At 49.0% G+C, this 23,939-nt stretch overlaps 1 protein-coding gene across 1 annotated transcript in view; it reads right to left on the bottom strand.

Annotated features, from left to right (window-relative positions):
• Window positions 1-4,768: 4,768 nt before the first annotated feature.
• USP7 (ubiquitin specific peptidase 7) overlaps window positions 4,769-23,939 on the bottom strand; it is a 56,143-nt gene continuing 36,972 nt past the window's right edge. Inside the window, exons 8-31 of the mRNA XM_060120001.1 lie at window positions 23,554-23,608; window positions 22,439-22,519; window positions 22,248-22,338; window positions 19,903-19,985; window positions 17,907-18,016; window positions 16,429-16,585; window positions 15,505-15,649; window positions 15,089-15,219; window positions 14,042-14,176; window positions 13,561-13,662; window positions 13,275-13,380; window positions 12,401-12,493; window positions 12,244-12,311; window positions 11,813-11,913; window positions 10,805-10,958; window positions 10,118-10,185; window positions 9,522-9,630; window positions 9,350-9,427; window positions 8,526-8,626; window positions 7,649-7,748; window positions 6,111-6,230; window positions 5,888-5,959; window positions 5,670-5,760; window positions 4,769-5,357 (exon numbers count right to left, since the gene is read on the bottom strand). Of these exons, the coding sequence (XP_059975984.1) occupies window positions 5,251-5,357; window positions 5,670-5,760; window positions 5,888-5,959; window positions 6,111-6,230; window positions 7,649-7,748; window positions 8,526-8,626; window positions 9,350-9,427; window positions 9,522-9,630; window positions 10,118-10,185; window positions 10,805-10,958; window positions 11,813-11,913; window positions 12,244-12,311; window positions 12,401-12,493; window positions 13,275-13,380; window positions 13,561-13,662; window positions 14,042-14,176; window positions 15,089-15,219; window positions 15,505-15,649; window positions 16,429-16,585; window positions 17,907-18,016; window positions 19,903-19,985; window positions 22,248-22,338; window positions 22,439-22,519; window positions 23,554-23,608 (2,458 nt within the window). The 3' untranslated portion in view covers window positions 4,769-5,250. The remainder of the gene's footprint in view (window positions 5,358-5,669; window positions 5,761-5,887; window positions 5,960-6,110; window positions 6,231-7,648; window positions 7,749-8,525; window positions 8,627-9,349; window positions 9,428-9,521; window positions 9,631-10,117; window positions 10,186-10,804; window positions 10,959-11,812; window positions 11,914-12,243; window positions 12,312-12,400; window positions 12,494-13,274; window positions 13,381-13,560; window positions 13,663-14,041; window positions 14,177-15,088; window positions 15,220-15,504; window positions 15,650-16,428; window positions 16,586-17,906; window positions 18,017-19,902; window positions 19,986-22,247; window positions 22,339-22,438; window positions 22,520-23,553; window positions 23,609-23,939) is intronic.

Genomic DNA, 23,939 nt, shown 5'->3' with positions numbered 1-23,939 from the left:
AGTGGCATGGACATATATACACTGCCAAATGTAAAAGAGATAGCTAGTGGGAAGCAGCCGCATAGCACAGGGAGATCAGCTCGATGCTTTTGTGTCCCCCTAGAGGGGTGGGTTAGGGAGGGTGGGAGGGAGACGCAAGAGGGAGGAGATATGGGGATATATGTATACATATAGCTGATTCACTTTGTTATACAGCAGAAACTAACACACCATTGTAAAGCAATTACACTCCCAATAAAGATGTTTAAAAAAAAAAAAGGCCCCAAGTTGGCTTATGAGCAGGATCCCTCCTGGGTACCATGTGGTCTGCCTGGGGATGAGGCTGGGCACAGGATGAGCTAAAGGGCACACGAAGGGATTTTTTTAAAAAATAATTTTTATCATGGGGCATTTCCCCGAGTCTTTATCTTTAAAAAAAATTTTTTTTTCCTTCAGCCGTGCCGCAGCTTATGGGATTTTACTTCCTCGACCAGGGATTGAACCTGGGCCCTCAGCAGTCAGAGCCTGGAGTCCTAACCACTGGACCGCCAAGGAATTCCCCAAAGGAATTTTTTTAACTTTGCAAAATATAACAAATATTATTCCCTCATCTTTTCAATGAAAAGGAATTTCCTAGAGAAGGGGCAGAGAAGTGGGAGAATTAAGAGGCAGAGGAGAAAGAGTATGGCACTGACCTACATTTTATTGACTTAAACGTGGCAGTTGCTTCTCTGTTTTGCTTAGCACCACCCGGGAGGGCAGTACGGAAGCCGAGGCCTGAGAGATGGCTGGTCTGTGTCCAGTAACTGGATGGGCAGCCGGAAACTAGGGTCGGCCTGCCCGGCAGCCTTCAGGTGGTCAGACCTGCTGCTGCGACGGCGCTGGCAGGGCGTGTCCCACCAACCAGGGGAAAGGACCAGTCCGGGGACAGATTTCTCCGGATCTGAATGTCAGCCCCCAGAAGATGCCAGCAGCTGCCCCTCCACCCTGCCCCCATCCCCAGAGATGCCCCAGAGAACCGAGGGGAGCACTGACCCCCGAGGGGTGGCACTAGCTGCAGTACGGGAAGCCTTGGTTTCCACATCCAAACAGGGACCCACCTTAAGATTTTTAGGGTTAGAAGATGAAGCGTCTGACATAAACTAGGCATCCTGGGAACCGACTTCTCATTTGTAATAAATCAGAATGGGGCTCCAAGTGGACCCGTGTCGACAAGGCAGGTGGCCACCCATCTAGGTCCCAAGTGTACTGATGGAAAGGGAGGCCAGGCGGGCCCACTGGCCACCACTCCCCGGAGGACAAGGTCTTGACCTGGGACTTGGCCAATCTGCAGTTTGGAGGACCACAGCCCTGCAGAGGCACCCAGGCCAGGCAGGTGACGGTCATGGGGCCTGGCTGGCCCTGCCAGAACCAGAACAGGACCCAGACACGCCTGCAGAGCTCCAGCCCGGAGTCTGATTCTGCGCCTGCCAGGCTACTTGCCGGGTTTGACCCGGATTCCCAGAGAGGTCCACAGGCAGGCACATTCAGTGCCATGGCAAACGCAGTGCTGGCTGTGTGGGTGGTGTCTTGGGCCCTCCTCTACCGGGCCTGCTTTGGTCACTGTGGCCCATGCGCCGTCCACGAGGTCTGGCCCAGCTCCCCAGCAGCCCTCCGCGAGCCCACAAAGCCACCCCAGGCCACTCTGACTTAGACTGCCCAGTGTCAGGAGAGACACTTGCCAACGTTTAAAAAAAATCCCGATTTTTGGCTTCTCTTGAAAACTTGCAACGGTCCAGCTGCACAGGTCCCTGGCTCGGCAGATGTTGGGCTGTCCCCTTGGCCCGGCCCGTCCAGTTCCCATCATCCCAGGGCCTCCTCCTTCACTGCCTTGTACAACTTGACCTAAACCACCGTTCCCATTTCGTAGCCTTGACGTCTGAGGCCTTGGTTCTGGGTCCCGAGACCTCACTGTAGACTCAGGCTGGGGCGCGTGGGGTCGCAGCCCCATTCTCTCCCTGAGGCTTCCCCACGCTTCTGCTCTGTCTGCACCAACTTCTGGGGCTGGCCAGGAGGGCCCAGGGCTCCGGGGAGGCGGCCACCCTGTCCCCCTCTCCCACAGCTCTCATCTCAAAGTGAGGGGCCCCTCCTTCTAGCAGGGAGGCCGGCTCGGATACCTGGAAAGAGGGGGCAGTGAATGTGGGTCTCAAAGCCAGCTCTGCACTCAGCAGAGGCCCCGAGAGCCCAGCCTGACGGATTAACTCAGAATCCCTGTCCTGGTCACTCGGGGTGGACCGGACGCCTCACTGCTGGCCGCATGCGGTGTGCTCATCGGCGACAGCCACTACAGGACCACCGCCCGCCTGAGCTGAGACACAGAACAGCTCCGCCGCGCCCCCTCCCAGCACAGGAGTGGACTGGGGGGTGTGATACGGCTGCAGGCAGGGCGCTGGGGACACTTCCCACTGTTTCCAGCCTGGAGCAAGGCTGGGCAGGGCGGCCAGAGGCGAGGAGGTGTCACAAGACCAGGAGGGCACACAGGGGCCTGGCCGGACTGTCACCCTCTACCACCTGCCCGCCCGTGACAGGGTGAAACGAACCAGCCCCCCAGCAGCAGCCCTGACCCTCTGCGGCACTGGGTCTGAATGGACGAGGGCGCCTCCTCTGTACCCGTGGGAAGGGGGCAGGATTAGGCTTCAGGGGCGCTGAGAGTGGGTTCTGTCTCCCAACGTCTTATGACGAACTCAGAACATCCATCGTACTGGGCAGGATGGTGCTGTGAATGCCCATCCCTGGATCTATCCATCGACAACGGTGCCTGCCCCTCGGGTGGGTCAGTGGCCCCTTAAAGCTGCGATGAGCTGCGACCTTGTGTCTGAACTTGCAGACGCCACCCTACTCAGCCCGCCCCCTCCAAGGCCGCCAGAGGCCCGGGTTCCAGGCCTCACAGAGTGAGCGTTTTATATACCATGTATTAACTCGACAGCTTGAGGGAGCTGATCGCTGTAAAGACACACAAAGCGAGGGAAATGTGGTTGGAATGCCTGAGCCATGTGTGGCAATTTAAAATTAAATCAGTGAAAACTCACTCTCTCTGCTACTTTAGCCTCGTTTCAGGTGCTCAGCGGACACCTGGGGCTCGCCGCTCCCTCGCTGGGCGGGGCCGACGGAGCACCCTCCACCCCAACAGCGGACATTCTATCGGGCAGTGAGCGGTCAGAACAAAAAGGCCAAGAGTGGCAAAAATGCCACAGCATCACCCACCCCAAAACGGGGGATCTACGGTTCCATCTTGACATTTGAAATGTATGTTTGCAAACACAGTTTGCTCTTACTTTCTAAAATGAGACCCTTTCTCCCAGCTTGCTGCTGCTGGTACAGTCATGACGAACTCAAGCCCCTCTTCAACGTTACCCTGTGGTCCTGGGGGCCTGAGGGGAAGACGCAGCAGTCTCAGGGTCCAGAGCGAGCCGTGTGAAAGGCAGTCCTCTTCAGGTTGCACGGCTCCCACCACCCCCATCAGCTTTATGAACTCGGACTCAAGGCCGTAAGCGGGAGGGAATGGAAGGGTAAATCGCACGCGCTGCCTGCTGACCGTCCACGTTATGAAAAGGCCTTTGGGGAAAGCCATTTAATAACTCGACAATAAGTTTCCGTGACGTAAGACTATAATCAACCCTCAGCCAAAACCAAAACCTAAAAGAAATCAATACTTTAACGTTCGAAGTCGAGCACCCGGAGAATGACTTTCCGCAGGAGGGTGGGGCGGGTGGCGCTATGGTCACCGTGGGCGCCTGGGCAGGAAGTACCCGCCAGGTGGGGAGCAGCCCAGGGACACAGTGTGCCAGGCGCGGGATGCAAGGCCACCTCCCCTGGGCCACGCCTTCCACCATCTCAGTATTTCCGGTCATCTTACTGTACTTGGTTCCTACCCGGAAAAACTTTTTATTTCTTAAGCTTAGACGGGATGAATCAGAGGCAAAAACAAAAAACCCCCCGAAAACCTCGTTATAAAGGAAAAGGTTCCCCAGGCCTATTTGCAGGAAGAGCGGAAACCTCCCTCAACTTCCACGTCACTCACTGAGTTATAATTTTTATAGAAAATTTTATTCAACATACAACATTTTCCAGCAAAAAGGCAATATACAGGAAGAGTTGGTGTACACTGCTGCTACAGAAACAAACAAAAAATACTGGAAAAGGATGAAAAATAAGTGTGATCTGCTGATTCTATTTTACTGCACTCAAAACTAGACACGCAGCTGGCGTCAGCTCCAAAGGAAAAGGCCGAACTGAAAGAAAACTACACACAATGAATATCAACATCAGTGAAAGTCACTTAGATTCACCCGACAAAATGCCACCTCCTCCCAGTGGTAAATTGTACATGTTCATTCATTAAATATACAATTTCAATTTTCCTTTTTTTTTTCTTTTTTATTTAGCTTTTTTATACAAAGTCAACAGCTTCCTAACACCAGTGGGCATGCCCTCGTTGCTAAAAGGCCCTCCTTTCTTGGTTCCGCCTGTTCCGTTTTAAGGAGACAAGTCTATTTATAGTTTTTTCACCTGCTCGAATGAACTCTTGAGATCGTTAGGTTTGCCGAGAGGCAGCATAGTACACCTTAATTGTATCTGAACAGCGTTTTCAATTTAATAAAAAGACCCCCGAAGTGTCTGTCAGGCCTGTATTCAGTGCATCCACTCTGCAAATGGGCTGCAGGACAGCGGTGGCTGACGGAAGGGAGACGAGTTTATTAAAAAGACCCAGGCAGCTGGGGAGACCGAGGAAGGGGCGACAATACACGAGTGAAGGAAAGAGCGCTATTTATTAGGTTGTGAGTTTCTGTTTCGCCTTTACAGATGCACAAAAGGTCATTGAAAGTATAATTGAGGGAAAGACGTCAGACGAGCCTAAACAGAAGACTTACTAGCTGTGGGGCTGGCGGCCAGGCCCCGGGGCGGGGACAGCCGAGCCTGTCCAGCGCCGCACCGCGCCGCGCCGCGCCCGCCGGCTGTTCCCCGACATGCTGACAGCGCCTTGCATCGTGGTTACCATAAAATAACTCTCATTGGCATCCAAGCTTTATAAAAACACCTTCATTTTGCTCAAAATGGGCAATCAATAGATACAGAGAAGCCAAATTGAACAGCCTCAACAAAATAAAATTAACACCAGCAGCAAATCCTCTTGCTGAAGACTTGGGACAGTGCTCTCGCACCAGAGTTCTTGGCTGTTGTTAAAGGGCACACCCACCACGGTCCGCCTCGCCCGCCCGCCAGGGGAGGAAGTCAGTTATGGATTTTAATGGCCTTTTCCAGGTATGTGTAACGACTCCTCTTTGGGGCTTTGTTGAAGTGGTCGAGCCCTAGCCAAGGCCGAGGATGAGACATGTTACCTGGCGGGGAGAGAAAGCAACTGAGACCAGAGCCAGGCTTGGGCCCCCGGCGCGAGCTCACCCGCACCCCCAACCGAGGTCTCGGGGCTCCCAAGGGCGGCACTGTCTCCCCTAGGACCTTAGTTTTTTCGGCCATTGTGTGATGCCTGCCAAGTTCATCAGTTACAGGCTGCTGTTCCTCCCTGTTCTACAGATGAGGAAAACAAGGCCGAATCTCCCAGCTGGAGAAATACAAGGGCCGCCACTCGAACCCAGGGCTGCCGGCGTCCCGGCCACTTACTACTTGCTTCTTCCCTGTGGGAGGGCTCTTACCAGGCTGAGGTTCAAAGTCTTTCAAGTTTACTTCATACTCATCTTCATTTATGTACTGGTGTCGGCCCATCATCACAATGGCAAATTTAAACTGAGAGACAAAAATCGAAAATGCCCTTAATTCCACGTACTAGCAAAACTCACACCTCTGGCAAAAGAAGTCAAGACTTTAGCACCCCGCCCAACAAATTACTCTCAAGTATCCAAGAAGCGCGTACCTTTTCAAACTCCTTTTCCTGGATGTCTAGCAGACTCTGAATCCGCTTCATCACTTCTCTGAAATGCTCGCCCTGCGAACGACAAAGGGCGCACGTGCTCACACAGCTCATGCCCTCCTGTGCCGCCGCCTCGGGGAAGGAGCCCAACTGAGCAACACTAACCCAGAGCGCGAGGGCCCAGGTCCCGACCCGAGACACTCCGTCTCTGAGCAGGACGCCTCACCTGGTGTATCCTCAGCAAGAACGGGATCCCGAACGTCCCAAACACCTCTTTGTGGAAATGTGCCACTGTGATCAGCATCTCATTTTCCTTATCTATGTCTACCTGGTCCAAAGGTATTTCCTGGGGACACACATTTTTAACACAAGGGGTTGAGAAATTCAGTTAATGCAAACACAGCGCCACATTTTAATTCTTAATTCTGACTCGCTCCTCCAACAAGGGAAGCTAGGTCAGATTTTTGCCAAAATGTCATGTTTGGGGCTTCTTAGAGTAATTAGAGTTTAGAGCCAGGAGAAATACCTAAGTTTAAAAGAAAACTCTGGGGATTTCCCTGGTGGCACAGTGGTTAAAGAATCCACCTGCCAATGCAGGGGACACCGGTTAGAGCCCTGGCCCGGGAAGATCCCACATGCCACAGAGCAACTAAGCCCGCGTGCCACAACTACTGAAGCCTGCGCGCCTAGAGCCCATGCTCTGCAACAAGAGAAGCCACCGCAATGAGAAGCCCGCGCACCGCAATGAAGAGTAGCCCCCACTCGCTGCAACCAGAGAAAGCCTGCACGCAACGAAGACCCAACGTAGCCAAAATAAATAAATAAATAAATTTATATATTAAAAAAAAAAAAAGAAGCCGCCTGCCCATGCAGGCAGGGGACATGGGTTCTATCCCTGGTCCAGGAAGATCCCACATGCTGTGGAGCAACCAAGCCCGTGCTCCACAACTACTGAGCCTGCACTCTAGAGCCCATGACCCACAACTACTGAGCCTGCGCGCCCAGAGCCCGTGCTCCACAACAAGAGAAGCCACCGCGATGAGAAGCCCGCACACCGCAACAAGACCCAATGCGGCCAAAAATAAATAAATAAATATTTTTAAAAAGAAAACTTTTTAAAAAATGTATTTATTTATTTGGCTACATTAGGTTTTTGTTGCATCACGTGGGATCCTTAGTTGCGGCATGTGCGATCTAGTTTCCTGACCAGGGATCGAACCCGGGCCCCCTGCATTGGGAAGGCGCACCCTTAGCCACTGGACCACCAGGGGAGTCCCAAAACTCTGGGTTTTCAGAGACTAGATAATGAGTTGTTCCAGTTACTGTGGAAATCTCAGCAGTTTCAACAGGGACCCAGTTTCCGACTAGATGGGCTTGATGATCCATACTTAAAATTAATTTCTAAGGACAAATAAGTGAGATATCTGGAGCAGTAGAGAGTAGAAGGGTGGCTGCCGGAAGCTGGGGCGAGAGTCTCAGCGGAGCAGATGGGTGGCAGTGAGGACTGTCCAACAACATGAATGTGCTCACACTACTGAACAGGACATTTCAGGTTAGGTCTATTTTATCACAATAAAACATTCAATTTTTCAAAATCTGGCAGAATTAAATTAACCTCAGGGGCCACTTCATCTACCGGCACACAAACAAAACGATAGCCACCGCCAGGAGCTGCCGTGCTGCCTGAATAAGCTGCGGGTGGCCGCCCCACCTGCCGGGGGGCTCAGGAGACCTCCTCTCTGGTGCAGTCAGAGGGACACTCACCTCTATTCGAAACGTTCGACTTGTCGCAGGAGATAAACATTCTAGGAGTTCGTCTTCTTGATGCACACCAATAATTTTGTAGCTTACGATTTCTAGCAGCCTGTGCAAAACAAGGAAGAACGTGAACTATATACATTCACGTAAAAAAAACTTTCTAGAAAACTATTCGTCAGTCATTTTGTTACAAAGCTATGAAGATTCGCTTGTCTTCTTAATGAAGATTTGAAATGTCAAAAGCAGGTATCCTTGGGGAGCAGACAGAACACTGGCCGGGGACCCCCTCGGAGAGTGTGTAAACCTTTCTTGCTGTGGTTCCAAACTGGGCAGGGCTTGTGAAATGTTTCTCACTCTTTAGATAACAAAGGCCTCATTCTTTTATTAATTTTGTAAAGAAAACATTCTGGGAACCAAGTAGCCCCAAAGGCTGTTCCATCCTACGAGCTGACTGTAAGACAAGGTGATAAGATTAGCACCCGACTCTCTGAAATAAAAACTGAACATCAAATCTGGGGCTTCTTTCTGCGGCTTGAACACTGGCGTAAACAGATGAGAAGTGACCAGATTTCTCAGACACAATCAAGGCCCACGTTTTCCAGCTTCAGCTGATCAGTCTGCTTGAATCACTCTTCCTCTGCTTGGCTTTTCTACCTGAATCTCCCTTTTGCACTACTGCTAATTAATATCCGGAGACACAGGGAGGGAAGACGGGCAAAAAAAAAAAAGGATTAAATGTGAAGTATTTATATAAAGTGTTGCAAAGTATGGGCTGAAAGATGAGCATGGCAACTACTGCGGGGGGGGGGGCAGGGGGGCGGGGGGCACTGCGCAAGCACAGGGCTGCCCCTGCCTCCACCTTCAGGATTTGGGAAATACTCGCCTAAGTTTCCCTGATGCCTTCTCGCCGAGTTCCACAGCCTTTTTACATTCCTCTAACAGGTCCCGGACACACCCGTGCTTGTCTGGATATAGTGTTATTTCCTAAGAAACAACAAGATAAAGGCTATACAGGAAACAGGACCCACACGCGGGGCCTGCTCGGGCCCCTCCCCGCCGACCATCACTCAGACCACCTGCCCAAGCCTGGCAGCCGCCCCACACCACGGGGAGTCTAAGGAAATGCCATTTTGAGGCAAAAAGCTCGCCATTCACAGGACAGCTTCTCAGGAATTTCTCCCCCCGAAAGGTCACTAAGAGGCTGTCCAATTCTCAGCATGGTGAGACAGAGGACAAGGACCAGGGTGGACTGTGTCATTTCAGCCTGACAGCTGCACACGGGTGACAACATGGATGGCACATGTCCCAGATTTCCTCTCAATACCAGTAGAGCTAGAAAGGTGAACGCCTTGGGTGTCTGAGTAGGTACAGACTTTCCAGAAGAACCACTTAATGTGAGGCTGTGTCGTCTGCAAAGGGCCCAGCGGAAATGCCGCCGGCTCCAAGGCCAAGCAGCAAGGTCCCAATCAGTCGGAAAGGGTCTCCCTGACACTGTCATTCTGCCTGAAGCCTCAGAGGTGGCGGCGGGGGCCGGGTGGACGGAGCTCCTCCCCCCACCGGGGTTCTCAAACTCTCGAGCCGAGCCGCTAACACACGCTACCGCTTAGGGAGCTTTCTTTGGTGGTTTTAGTTTTCAGGGTCTGGGGAGAGAGATACAATATACAAGATGGAATAAAAATAAACACCCATACCATAGAAAAAACTCACCTCTTCCCTAAATTGGCTGTTTAACCATATACACTTAAAACTTCGCCTGTTCTCAAAGTCTGTGATTTTCATCTTAAGCTATTAAGAAAAGAGAGACTCATTTTAGATATGCTTCCACAGAAACCCGAGCCTTCTCCTTATTACCCACGGTTACATTAATTTGGACTCATACCTGCTGATAGTAAAGTTTCTTAGGTTGTCTAGGCTTGAAGAACTGTAGAAGATCTCTTAAAGTACCTTCATAATTATGTCTAAGAGGATTACCTGGGCCATCCCTATAACTACACAAGAAAACAGCATATAAATAAAAGACTTGTTTATTTGCCTAAAACAAATATCCGTGAGTGAGCATAAAAGCAAACCTCTGGCCTGACACCTAGACTTGAAATTTGGACTCTGACTACTCCTGTCCCCAGGTCCTAAGTCCCTGCGTCTGTCACACCTGAACACTCTCTGCAAGGGTGACATGGCACACAGAAGCCAGGCCGGGCCGGGCCAGGCCCAGCCGGACACACATGGAAGGGAGGTGTGTGGATGAGGTCTCTAAAGTAAGCCTGGCTTTAGATGAGGCTGCCAATTATTTTGACATCTTGGAGTAGCGTGGTCAAGATGTGAGTGGTGACAATTCTATATCTGAAACTAAGCAAGAAATGGCATGTCAGGTGAGGTGGCCGGCTACTTATTACACATTAGTTCGGAGATGTGTGGATGAACTATGGAACACATGCAGTCAAGACCAAACACTGGGCATCTGTGAGTGTGGCTCACCCTTGAGACTTGAAGAACTGGAGCAGCATCGGGTCGGTGTTGAGCCTCTGAGCAACTGTCTTTGCCACCTGGGGAGGGAGGGCCAGAGTCAGAGAGCAAGGTTCACATCCGGTGAACAAACTGAAACTTGCTGATACACTTTATCACTGATTATTTGCTTAGTGCTCTTAAAGAAACCTGTTATAAGCAGCCCGAATTTAAATGCCCCGGAAAGTTACCATCTAACAGGAATAAACTATATTCCTCAGTATATCACCACAGGAGCAGCGTATCTGAGGAAGAAAACCTTTTAAAGTGTTTTTCACTTTCACTGGGGAAGTCTGTCTGTAGATTTACTTCCTGAAGACTGTTTTTTTTAATGGTTCACACTTGGCATGTTATAACTGAAGCAAAGTTGCTGTTAAAACTATGATCTCTGAAACCAACTTATGCCATGGGTCAAGAGGATTTCGAAGGGCAAGAAGACACGGCAGTGGGTGGGGGTAGTGGAGTGAGGGGAAAAGAGCTTCCGATCCCCTGGCAACATCAACACCAACCCACTTGCATCAAGAACTTCCTCAGACAGTGGACTGCAACCCCTCCTCCAGAACCAAATCCATTACACAGCCTCATCCTCAAGCTTTTTAAAAAAAGAACTTGGTCTTTCTGGTGTGGAATCTGAAGGGAAAAGGGCATTTTATCAAATACCTGAAAATAATTCATCCTATTTGATAATGTAACCACAAATCCAGGATCATTGGGGATTGTTTTATCACAGAAAATCACATCGACACGGTGGTAGAGATCTCTGAAATATTCCTTTGCAGTGGGTAATTCACTGTTATCATTTTCAGGGTCATCCCTGCGGGGAAACACACAGACAATCAAAGTCCAGACCAGGGTTCGGGCATCATCGCCCAAGTAACAGTGATGCTGAGCAGTGTGGATCTAACTCAGGCTAGCATTTCCCGATGCTGGGAGCCTGCCCGGCTACCAGGCAAAGGCGATCGTGGACAGAAGGTGTGCGCTGAGCCACGCACAGGGCTGGCTGCTTTCCGTTCCCGATCTTGCTCCTGAAACAGAATAGTGCCCTCTCGTTCCGCAGACAAGGGAAAGGACTCAGGATGCACTGCGGGGCCCACCCTGCTGACCCTGCTGAGTCTACTCCCCGACCAGGACTTGGCAGGTTATCACTTTCCTGCGAAGGCTGCAGGACCGGGTCGTCGCTAAACCTAAGATGTTTACTGCCTGGCCCTTAAACGAGAGGTCTGCCACCCCTGCTCTTGGCCACCGGGCCCTGCAGTGTTCAGGGCTGCCCTGCCCTGGCAAGATGGCTTCAAGAGCAAGGAAAAGGCCGAGTGCATCATCAGGCTGCCTTCAGACTGCACACCTGCTGGCTTCCATGCAGACAGATTACAGTGATTACCCAAGGAGGTGCATTCTAAGAATTTCATGTTTTCAAGGAAAGAAAACAATCTTGCTCTTCCCTAAAGACCTCTGCCCTCCTGCTAAAAGCTGTCATGCTCGCTGTAGACATTTTTGGGAAATAAAAGCATTCAATGAGGAAAATGCTTGCCGCCACCCCTAATTCCAAAGCCCAGAGAAGGCCAACTGCTGTCAATGTCAAACAAAACGTGACTCAGGGTCTAGAGAATCATTTCCTCGTTCTAGGACTTCTGATTTTAGTACAAAGAGATAACTTCAAAAAGTACGTACTTCTGAAACACTATAATGTCACCATCCATTAGCTCATCGAGGGCTTTATCAAGAGACACGTCATAGTCCTGAATTCTCTCTGTTAAATTCGGTTTAACTTCCTACAGTAAAAGAAAGGACATGGTTACAACGCAACGTCTGTCCAGTGTTTAATACGGCCACACACTGTATGTATTTTCTCTATACCCAATTCCATCAGCCCTACAATTCTGAATAAATAGTAGGAAATACTAGTAATAAGGATATAATAATCACTGACCCTAAAGAGGGAAACATCAGAAATGTACAGAGAGGATCCTGACTCAAGATCACCCGAGGCCCCATTTAGCTGTGGTCTTGACACAACAAATGCAGGGCTAGCAAAACATGCAGAAGAAGTCCACCCCAAACCACTAACCACGTGCTGATTACAGAAAAATAAGGATCCAAACCTCATAGAGGATAAGACTAGTATCTTGGATAAATCCTGCTCTGTCACACATAACTGGCAGCAAGTCACCTAGGTTCAAGAAAAATGAAGAATTCAAAGCTGTGACGCACCGAGACTTCGGCAAAATCAACTCAGAAGGTGAGTGCTGCCAGACTTACGTATTTTACAGGATATTGGTGTGTAGATATGCCCACAGTAATTCAAGCTCCGTGTTTTGGGATCGTACATCTTCAAAAATAACATCACATCATCTACAAGGTTAATAAACAGGCTTTGTTAGGATCTTCTGGTCCGTGCAATGTTAACGAATAGCAACTGAAATGACAACTTAGGGCACCTAAAAGTTACTGTGTGCAATGAAGTTTGTTAAGAGGCTGATCCTAGGTCTGAGGCATCATTACAAACCTCAAACCCATGGGAAACACTGCATTTGAAGCAGGAAAGATGAGAATGAGTGCACAGAATTTAGGAAACCTAGTTTTAAGAGCTGGTACTTGCTAGCAGAGTGTTTTACCATGTTAGTATCTGTTAAAGGTTGTGTCTGAGTCTTTGCCGGAGAAGTGACGACTTGAAGTAATACAAATAAGCAATCTTGGACCCACCTGTTTTGTAAATAAAGTTGCGCTGGAAGACAGTTCTTTTACCTAATCTCTGTAGCCGCTTAGTAGCTACAATAGCAGACAGGGGCGGTATGGCCCACAAAGCATGAAATATTCACTATCTGGCCCTTGACAGCAACCCCTGCTCTACACCATCTGTCAAGTATATACAAGACCAGCGTGATGAGCAAAATGTGGAACGTGCTGGACTCCACGCGGCTGCCACCTTCTCACCTGCCAGGACGCTACAACCCACAGTCGGTCTGATTTGACTTCATCAAAAAGTCTTGAACACGGTGGATGTTTCGCGAGCATTTTGGGGATTAACGAGATTTCTTTGCAAGGGAAGAACACTTAACCCTGTGTGTTTAGAACAACACTCTGGGAATAAAACTCCACTCTCTGGAGGTGCTGGGCTGGGGGAGGCACTCACGATCTTTATCAAACTTGGGTAACGTTGCTCCACTAGCAGCCAGCTCCGGATCAACTGTTTCCAGGAATATTGTCCAAGGGTTTTCATTATCACTGAGTTCAATCATCTATTCCCAAAAGAGATGCTGGGCTTAGAAGATTTTAATGGCTAAGTGAGAGTGAAAAACTATATTCAAGTACCGAAGACAAGATCCAACCCTATGCAACTAGACCGAGGGGAAGACCGCAGGGCACGCGGTGCCCGCCGTGCACACCCAGACCGGACCGGACCAGACCACCACACTCACCGTCTTGCTGCCGTCGGCCTCGTTATCCAGCATGGCTGGCCGTTTGGTGCCATTGCTCCTCGCCTGCATGGGCCACAGTCGAATTTGATCTTGAGGAAATCCCTGGAAATAATTACAGTTGAATTAATTGAAGCAAAATTAGCTTATATTTTCATTCAACATCATGGTAATGATTCTATGATTATAAGGGGAAAAAAATCACGATTACAGCTCTCCCTGCTGGTGTGGGCAATAGTGACCTGGGCTTCGGGATCTCTGGTGTCCCGGAACTTCAAGCCCATCTTACCAAGGGGGAGGCGGTGGGGAGGAGGGGGAGATGAGGGGAGATGCCAGAGAGCACAACCCAGAAGGGAAGGAACTCTGGTCCCAAGCTCACTCTCAGGTGGCGCCTGGACACAGTGCCTGCCTCCAAGGGCAGGATCCTCCAGGGTCCAGTTATGAAAAAGGAGAGAGAACTATCAACAGGAGGACGGGCGCTCACCATGGTCTGAGAGAGGTTCTGGACAAACTCAGCAAGCGAGGAGTTTTTCAACACTTTGAACACAGTGTATTTCACTTTTTCTTCATCGTACATATCATTTCCTTGATGGCCACAAAACTGGTCCTCTGCAACAATCTGCAAATAGGCATGAAAATGCAGAATGGAGTTTACACCACTAACACACAAAAGAGAACCAGGTCAGGCTGATCGAAACCAAGGTTCAAATGTTAAAAATAAAAACAACTAGTCTTGGGCTTCCCTGGTGGCGCAGTGGTTGAGAGTCCTCTTACTGATGCAGGGGACACGGGTTCGTGCCCCGGTCCGGGAGGATCCCACGTGCCACGGAGCGGCTGGGCCCGTGAGCCATGGCCGCTGAGCCTGCGCATCCGGAGCCTGTGCTCCGCAATGGGAGAGGCCACAACAGTGAGAGGCCCGCGTACCGCAAAAACAAACAAACAAACAAACAAAAAACACAACTAGTCTTTTGCTTTGATGAACCTTCTACAGAAGACCCAAGCAGAAAAGCACCAAAATGACCAAGAACTAAATCAGGTACGAATACTTGGAAACCTACATATTTCCATGCAGCCATTCTAAACTCATCCATAAACATCAACTAGAAATCCATCCGGATGGTGATCCCCAAATATTATAAAGCTAGGATGCACATGGACCTTTTTTTCCAGGTAGTCAATCAACTTGTTAAAACAAATGCATGTTCCCTAAGCGCAACTAAATCATGAACCAAAACCACCTGGCAGTTCACCCCCCACCCCCCCAGCTGCCAGAGCTCTCCCTGCCAGGCCTCACCTGGGTTCTGCTTGCCCTTCCTTCTCTGGTCCCCTGCATGTTTTATAAACACTAAGACACCGCTGCTCTGGCAGCCTGAGTACCTCTCACATCTAAGCCCATACCCTGAACTGGAAAGAACATTCCCAACGGTCAGGGAACTGGCCTGCAGTTCCTCAGTCACACGCTCAGGGGGCCACCCAGACCCGTGGCCAACGCCCTGGCCCGTGGCAGCTTCGCGCCTGCCCGCAGGCTGACCTGCACTTGCATGTAGAGGTGGGCTTCCTGCCGCTCCTTCCGCTTCTGAGCCTCGATCCTTTTCTCTTCTTGTAATCGTTCCACCAACTGCTGAGGGATATCATGGTCGGTGACAGCTTGTAAAACCTCACCTGCAGGACAAACGCATCTTCCTTCACCTCTGTGCGCTACGTCATCACAAATAAAGCGACCCTTTAAAGTAAAATTACTTGGCACCCTGGGTCCTCATCCAAACCCGCAAGTCCAATCCGGCTGCTTCTAGACGATGCTGTAAGGCAGCATAAGCAGGAAAGTGTCTGCACAGGTGGCTCTAGCTTAGGTCCACTGTACGTGGTATAAAATGCCCCAGCGGGCGAGACTCAGGGCCCAGCCGCGAGCTCGGCCCAGCCAGGGCACGACACACCCGCTCCACTCACTGAGCTTCGACTCCCGGATGTAAACCAGCATGTAGGCGTTGGTGCAGTGCCGCACGGAGAGGTCGTCGTCATGGCCCCCGTAGTTGTGCTCGATGGCCTCCTCTTTCGTACACCTGGACACCACGTCATCGTCAAACTTACACCACTGCAACGGGGAGCAGCAGAGATATGGCGCTTTGAGGAGCACACGAAGTGAAAGGCAGCGTTCTCCGAGAACACACGGCTGCCCCAGGTGACCCTCACAAAACTCGCCAGCATTTCTGCCGCCCTCACCCCACATTCTGGAGAAATTGCTAATACCTGTCCATGGGCAATTTCTGTAATGTACTCAAACATCCTAGGCTTCAGCTTAGGCTCCATCTCTGTCCACTGTGGATGGAGTCGTTTTAGATGGCACTAACCCTACAGTTACAGGTTCCGCATCTGGTGCCATGAGGGTCCCGCCACCAAATCCCCTCAGCATGAGCTGGGCGGGCTCCACCTTGGCTCTGTCCCTCACTGGCCCTGTGGCCCTGGACACAGACCCCGAGACCCTCATCTGCTCCTCCTGGTGAAGATCACGTGATGGGATCCACGTGAACCAGGCAAAGACCATGCATTACATCGCGTGGGTAATGGGGCACGTGCAATAACACGCAACCAATGCGGGCCCATAAGTGCGGGCCACAGATGATTATTCTAAGTGGAAACTAAGTGCCTCATGTTAGATGTAAAGGGATCCTATAAGGTCCAACGTTCAATACTAATAACGAGATGTATATATCAACTACAATCATAATTTACTATCCACCTTTAAAAGTATCAGGAACATACAGATACAGAGGCCAAGAAAGGATCCTTCACTATCAAGGCCAAGTCTGAAGCTGAGTGTCACTGAATCCCCTACACAGCATCACGTCCACCCTACCCCCTCCCAGCACTTACTTTGCCATCCCCTTTGGGGTTTAGATAAACCACATAATGTCCACCATGATTATCTCCACTATGAACCAGGACTGCATGAAGAATATAATTTGCAGGGTCTTTAGGATCCGTTTTTTGCAAAAATTCATCAAGTGGTAGCTGTTCGGGGAACTCAAACCTATTTAAAATAAAAACATTTTAAGAGAAATCCAGGTTTAATTTACTTGTAAAATATTTCACCTTTAGGCTTTATTCCTTGCTAGACCTTCTAATTCATTGGCTCCTCTTTACTTGGAAAGGGCAGCTCCTACTCATCACAACAAATTATTCACACGTCAACAAAATCTGAAGCTTGATTTGAGAAAAATACCTATAAAGCACTGACACACCTCACGAAATTTTAAATTCCAGGATATTACATAACCGTCAGTCTTGTGACAAAAACACACTGACTTTTCTAGGATATGGATATTTCCACATGTTGTCATGAACGGGGGTGGGGGGTGACCTTGAGAGGCAGGAAGAGCGGGAGGTGGGTGCACGAGGACCGTGGTGCCGAGCAGAGCACGAGCCTGGGCGCGGAGGGGCAGCCGCCACCCGGCACGGCGCTTGGGAACTCAGGCCTGGCACTGCCAAGTGTTCTGAATGCCAGATGTCAGAAATCTAGACTTTTATGTGAAATCTCACGACCTGAAAAAACGTTGGCAACTAATTCCAATAAAACCAGAAAGACAACCAAGGTGGGGACCCAACAAAGCACGCCAGCAGGTTGGGCCCAGCGTGCAGGCTGCTGGCCTGTGAGGTCTGCTGGCTCCAGAGGCCCCACAGAAAAGGGCAAGAGCAGACGAGCAGGCCCGGCTGGCGGCAGGTGATAAGATCGAGGCACACTCTCCACCAAGTTTCAGGGGTGACTGACCAACCTCTAGGAGGCTGGTTATTGTCAGGCTGTACCCCCTGACCAAGGAGTACCAAGTTACTGCTCCAACTAATCAGGGGGCAAGTTCTGTCTCCTGAACCAGACAAAGCAGTGTGTGGTAGCAACCTTTTAACTGGTACTTTAAGGATCTAGAAAACACCTGGAATGGGGGACACACCCACCTACGCCAGCATTCCTGAGGATTCTAGCACATTCTATAGGCCTATGCCAACTGAGAGATAACAACATATTGGAGAATCCTATGTAAACCAAGAGAGTAATAATAGCAAATGCCACTTCTGGGGAAAGCAAAGCCTGTGCAGCAGAAAGCACCCTCTCCCCCCTCACAGACTTCAGTCTGCCACAGTGTAGACAGAGGGGCTCCCTGAGGAGGAGATATGGAGGAAGCAGCCCCTGAAATTATCCCTTTAAAAGCACAGTTCTTGGGACACCTCGGCAGAGAGGAAACCTACATAAATCAGAGATGAGACCGAAAACAGAAAAACTAAACAAAGCACTGAGACTAACCCCCTAAATCAGGATGATGGGTAAATCTTAACTCTCACATCCCACTCTAGATTACCTATCGTTGATCTTGATATTTTGGTCCGTCTGAGGGTCATACATAAATCGCATCAGTTGTAGGTGCAACACTGGTGGCAATGTTAGGAATTTCACACCTTTCTCTGCTTCCTGAACGTTGAAAAAGAAGCACAGGTTTAGTTTACCTCTACTTATTTCTCGAAGCAACAAAAGCAACAGCGTTTCACAGCAAGAGTGGAACACGGTGGGAACTTCTGGTGGGGAGACGGGCACAGGGTGCCTTTAAATGTTCTGTGTGTGGGATTTCCTCTTAGTTTGCATTACACGCTATCTTGATGTCCAGCGACAGGGGAACAGTGAAGTAAATTACGGCTCAGTCACTTGTTGCCCTATTAACACAGTCATTAAACACTACGAAAATTCTGGAGAAACACGGGAAAATCAAATGGAAAAGCAGAGGATTATGATTATGTGAATGAGGTGTGCCTATGGACACCGGAACAGAATGAGACGAGCACGGTCTGGGTTGGGAGAACTGCCCGTGACCACCGTCCTTCCCCGTGAGCACGGTCAGTGCTGACTGTTCACTCCTGCTTCTGAAGACCCCTCCGACTCGGTATCAGCAAGGCCCTCTGACCACCGCCACAGCCTCTGCCCAGGCGTCACCAGCCTCTGGACCAAAGGACGGCCCCCAGCAAGGCCTCTGGGGGAGAGGCCCAGCCTCACTCCCCCCCCAGCCTCAGCCAGCTGAGTCCTCACTCAGATAAGCCTTCGCCAAAGCCAGTCACTGTCAGGCCATCAGCGGCCCTCAGCACGGCTGTATTTCCTGTCTGGCCCTTCCTTCGGACCTGTAAAACTTATTTCCAACACTGGCTAGAACACACCCACCTGGAGGAACTGGTGTCCTAGGTGGCAATCTCCTCTGTTGTACATTAGCATGGTTAAGGGAACTGGATAGTTGTGGGAAGAAAAACAAAAACCCAGGAACCTACTGCCACACAAAGGAATGGCATGGTTTTAGTACAACTTGAAAGAATAATAGAAGAATCCTGTTTCTTAGCCACTGTCCATTGAGAGTCTAATTCTAAAATACATTTTGTTCACCCAGAGCCCAAAATACCCAGTGTGGATAAGGGCAATCCTGTGAGTTGACAAGTGTGTCCTAAGCAAATCCAGTGGCATGTTTGCAAGTAACTTACTGACCTACAAATCAGTGGCCTGACCAAGCAGGAGGACAGCAGGTCTGTGACCCACGGCAAAATGGGCTCGCCAGCACCGTGAATTATAAATGTGTGAGCTTGGTAAACCCAGGATGGTCCGAAAAACATCATAAATTAGTTGAGCCAGTGAGTCAAGGTTATGAGGCTGCAACACAGACCTGGAGGGCTGGACCCGTGAGGATGCTGCTGACCCACCAAGCAGCCTGACCAGGCCACAGTGCGGGCCCCTCTATCTGACCATGCACTGCCACTTGTTTACAACACTCACTGTTCTGCCAGAGTTCCTGCGGGGCCATGTGGAAAACAAGCAGGGACACCGAGTGTGGAACAAATAACAGAAAATGCACTCCTTGTTCTGGAAGTCAGGATCCTCACAAAACTAACTGACACTCCACTGGGGCGGCGGGGGAGCAAACCACCACCACCAGCCAAAACCAGAGTCCCAGTGACTAAGCAGTTCTATCTGTGACTAGGAGAAACTGAGGGAAGCTCTGGCACAGACACCAGTGAAGTAAGGGCCAGAGTCATGGATGGAATTGGTGGGCGGGGGGGGGGGGGGGGGCACACGTGTCGGGTGATGGTTCTGCCTCTCGTAGCCAGGAGGCACAACACCTTCCCCACCCCTGCCTGTCTACACCAGCGACACGATCAGAGCTCTCTAACACAACGTCCAGACTGAGAAATAAAATCCTTTTGTGTTCTAAACACCAGTGGCATGTGAAAAGATGCAAGTGAATGTTTAGTTCACAGTTAAGCAAAAGATGTGACAACAAAGTGGAGACACAGCAGGACACTAGCACACAATCTCCACGGTACCTGCAAGCCGTGCTCCCCGGCATCGTATTTATTGTCACCGTCCAGCTGTTCTACTGCCACGTAATCCACAAATGATTCAAATACTTTCAAGAGAGAAAGAGAAAAAAGTTAGCCGAAGTTACCACTACAGCTTTGATTATAACGTAGTCAATCAATCAATTCGGGCACGCCAGGGAGGAATGTAAATAACTGTAGCTGTGAGCACAGGTCTGCAATTTCACTGATCCAGCAAAAGGTGTGAACTCTTAAGGCCCTGAGGGTGTTACATGATAACATGGAGTCAACGTTTTAATAACCTTAAGTAATGTTAAAGTACAAATTTTAACCCAAACACTTGTTCTAAAGTCGGTGCAGAAAGAAAGCAGGCATGTGGGAGGCTGGGGTGGGGGAAGAGGGGGAGTTTGGAAGGGGACACGGGCTTCTGCTGTGAGAGGGAGTAAGAGCGGAGGCTCCTGTGCACAGCACGGGGACACGGCTGATAACGCTGCCATGTGTAAGTCAAGTTCATTGACCAGAAGGCAGTCATCCTGTCACAACACCTGAGCGTACCAAATAACCATGATGAACACTTTAAACACCTTACAATCCTGTCACTTAAACCACAATAAAGCTGAAAAGGAAGAAGGAAGAATCCATCCAAGGATGACAGCCAATGGACCAGGAGGTAGAGTCTAGAAAGAGGTCTACACAGATGCGAAGGGCTCACTGCTGACACAGGGGCAGCAGAGCACCTTTGGTCCACTCGGACCATAAGCAGAAAGAAACTCTTCTGGGTGGACTGTAAATAAACAGAAGAGAGAAAACAGTAACAGATAAGAGAATTATCTTATGACTTCAGGGCAGGTGTTCTCAGACACAAAAAGCAAAGACTGATACCCTGGATTTCACTACAGTTATGACATTCTGTTAACCAAATGGGCGCACTGCAAGAGTGAAAAGGCAAGCCCCACGCTGGCAGAGAGCCCGAAACCCAGGCGAGCAGCAGCGACCACAGCCCGTGAGTTCCGTGCTGTGGCCCTGAGGGAGTAACAGGAAGCGCACTTGTAATGGGCTCCATTACGAGGCCAACAACCGTGTTCACACACGGGACAACAGGCAGGACAGGACGTGGCCGCCGAGAGCCTCCCAAAGTCCCAGCTCACTGCCTGCACCTTCCAGGCCACAGCGCAGGGCAGAGAAACCACAACAGGCCCCAGAATCTCCCTGAGACAGGGTGGGGATTTCAGGGGCCCGAGGCAGCGGCCACGCGCAGGACAGAGGGCCCTGGGGAGAGCCGCGCGGGAGAGCCCCGGCGACGTGCAGAGGCTCCTCTTGGTCTCGAAGGAATCAGCTATCTCCAAATACTGAAATGTACCCCGGAACAAAGGTTAAGAATATCCAATACCCAACAGGATAAAAATCACAACAGCTGGCATCCAATAAAAGATGACCAGACAGGCAAAGAAGCTGGAACTCACAGCCAGAGATGGAAAGTGAATCGATGGAAACAGACCCAGAAATCACGGAATTATAGGACCAGAACATCAAGTTATTACGAACTACATTCCATATGTTCAGGAAGACACCCAAATTGCCAATAAGCATTCGAAAAGGTGAAATCTCCCCGACTTCCAGGGCAATGCAAATTGAACTCAAGATAGCACCATTCTCCCACCAAAACGCCAGTCTGACGACTGACGGCTCTGGAGTGGATGTGGAACAACGGCTCGCAACCTACTGGAGGAGCAGGAATGGATAAACTGCTGTATCTGCTAAGCTCGACATATACACGCAGGCCCTACGAGCCAGCATTCCACTCACCGTAAATGCACCAGGGGTGGACACCAAGACCGGCCAACAAGCCTCACACCTACCAGCCTCACACTGAAAACAACCCAAACACCCATCAAGGAAAGAATGGTTTCCAAACATTTGTGTTATATTCCTAAAGTGGAATACTATAAAGCAATGAAAATGACCCATTACTGCTGCTCAATATAAGGATGAAGTACATGGAGGCAACACTGAGAAAAAGAAAAGAGAGAATTAGACACATATCCTACACGATCCCACCTATGTAAATATCACAAAACACACAAAAGTAACCTAGGAAAGAATGTTAGCAGGCCAAACAGTGGTTTCCTGTGAGGAGGGGGAGGCAGTGACCAGGAAGGGCCACCATCTTGCTTTGCAAATGTTCTGTTTCTTGACCTGGGTGGGGTCACCAGACTGTGTTCACTCAGTACCTTCATCATTTGGGCAATTTTCTCTACACTATATTTCAATAAAAACCGCTGTGTCAATGAAGCATTATACCAAAACAAATTATGAAAAGGTGGTGGTGCCATTATGTACACAGAACTTACTATTTTTCTTTCCTTTTATACTTAGCTGGATATCATAATAATCTTCTCTTCTATCAGATCGGTAGTCTACTTCTTTACACTGGATATATGACTACAAATAAGGAAAATAAGATGAGTTAAGCATTAACCGTCAAAATATTAGCATGTTTAAAATCTTTAAAAATCACTCTTTAAAACTGGTTATCACATACCACCATCTTGCCTCTGAATAATTTAGGTATGGTGCCCTCTACACACGTGCCTTTCATCTTATTTTCCACATTATCAAGCAACTGGAAGAGAAAGTTTTGGCTTTCAGAAAAATGTTATGCTTAATTAGCATACAGTAATTTGAAACGTGACTAGGAAATTTCAATGGTCAAAGAAATTCTAGACTATAAATATCATGACCTTTAGCATGCAATTATCAAAAACATACAAAAATCTTCTTCCTTGGTTGGATATTTACAAAAATATCTACATGCAACAGTTGAGATTAACCCTCTATACAGCCTTTGGAATGAATTAGTAATCTGTAGTGCCTTTAGAAGCATTTTTTATATTCATTTTACCTCTGTGGAAAAGCATGTAAATTGAGCACTAAACTTAACTCGTATTGGTCCACACCAAGAGATTAATGAGGTTGAGCCTGTCAACAGGATTGACTGGTTTGTCCATGGATATTTAATGAACTGGATTCAATCCAGCTAGTGCTGCAAAAAAGAAAACACACCTTGCCCAGCCAATCACCTTGAACAGCCATTTCATGTTGTGAGTGTGTGAGTGTGAGTTGTGTGTGTGCGTGTGTGTGCGCGTGTGCGTGTATTTCTTTCATCACAACTGGAAAAGTGGGCGTCTGCTCGTGACTAGAGATGGTGTGGGGGAAGATCACCCACACAGAGGTCTGTCTCAACCAGAAGTTCTGTGCCAAGGCGGGGTCTGGGTCTTGTGCTACAGAGTAAGAACGGAAGTCACTATTCTAAAGTGAAGTGGGATCATCAGGACAGCTACTCAAGCCAATCTGTTGTTTCTTGGATTAGTAACTCTGGTAATTATGCCAATTTAACAAATTCAAAGTACACTACCTATACTATTCACATTTACATTTTCCCTCACACTTCCCTATCAAATAATTTTTCAGTCTTTCTGGTTTTAAACTAGATACATGTTGTCTTTTCTTTCTAGCCTAGTTCTGGTCCTGAACAAAGATGGGCATAACTGGAATGATAGTGACGGAAGTAGGTCTGAGGTTTTACTTGGTAACAACTTCTGACAGTGCTTCAAAATATGAAATGTAAGTAGTAAACAACTGTGGCTGAGAACTCACCACTCGACAGAGCTCTTGAACATCATGTTGCATGAAGCTATCTAACGTTTCCCACCTTAGAGAGATAAAATGAATTTATATTTAAACTTCCAGATTTCAAACAAGAGTAAATTAACAAGCAACTCAGACTAAAAAACCGAACCATGTAATTAGTCATTATTCTGACATTTTTAAGACGATTATAATTCAAAGACAAACTGAATTTTATCCAGACACCAAAACGTTCACAACTTTATATTGTTCTGAACATCTTACTGCAAGGGGGGGGATCGTGTTTGCAACTAAATGTACAGAAACTTGGAGACGATATGTATCCTTTCCTTGACAGGTAAACCTAAGTGGTGAACTGCTTCTCAAGCAAAATTCTAAAAGCCTCCATTTCCAAA

Source organism: Mesoplodon densirostris, chromosome 16 (genome assembly GCF_025265405.1).
Source record: "Mesoplodon densirostris isolate mMesDen1 chromosome 16, mMesDen1 primary haplotype, whole genome shotgun sequence".
NCBI classification, from domain to species: domain Eukaryota; kingdom Metazoa; phylum Chordata; class Mammalia; order Artiodactyla; family Ziphiidae; genus Mesoplodon; species Mesoplodon densirostris.
Note: the sequence above shows the minus strand (reverse complement) of the source record. Positions and strands in the feature narration are given on the sequence as shown.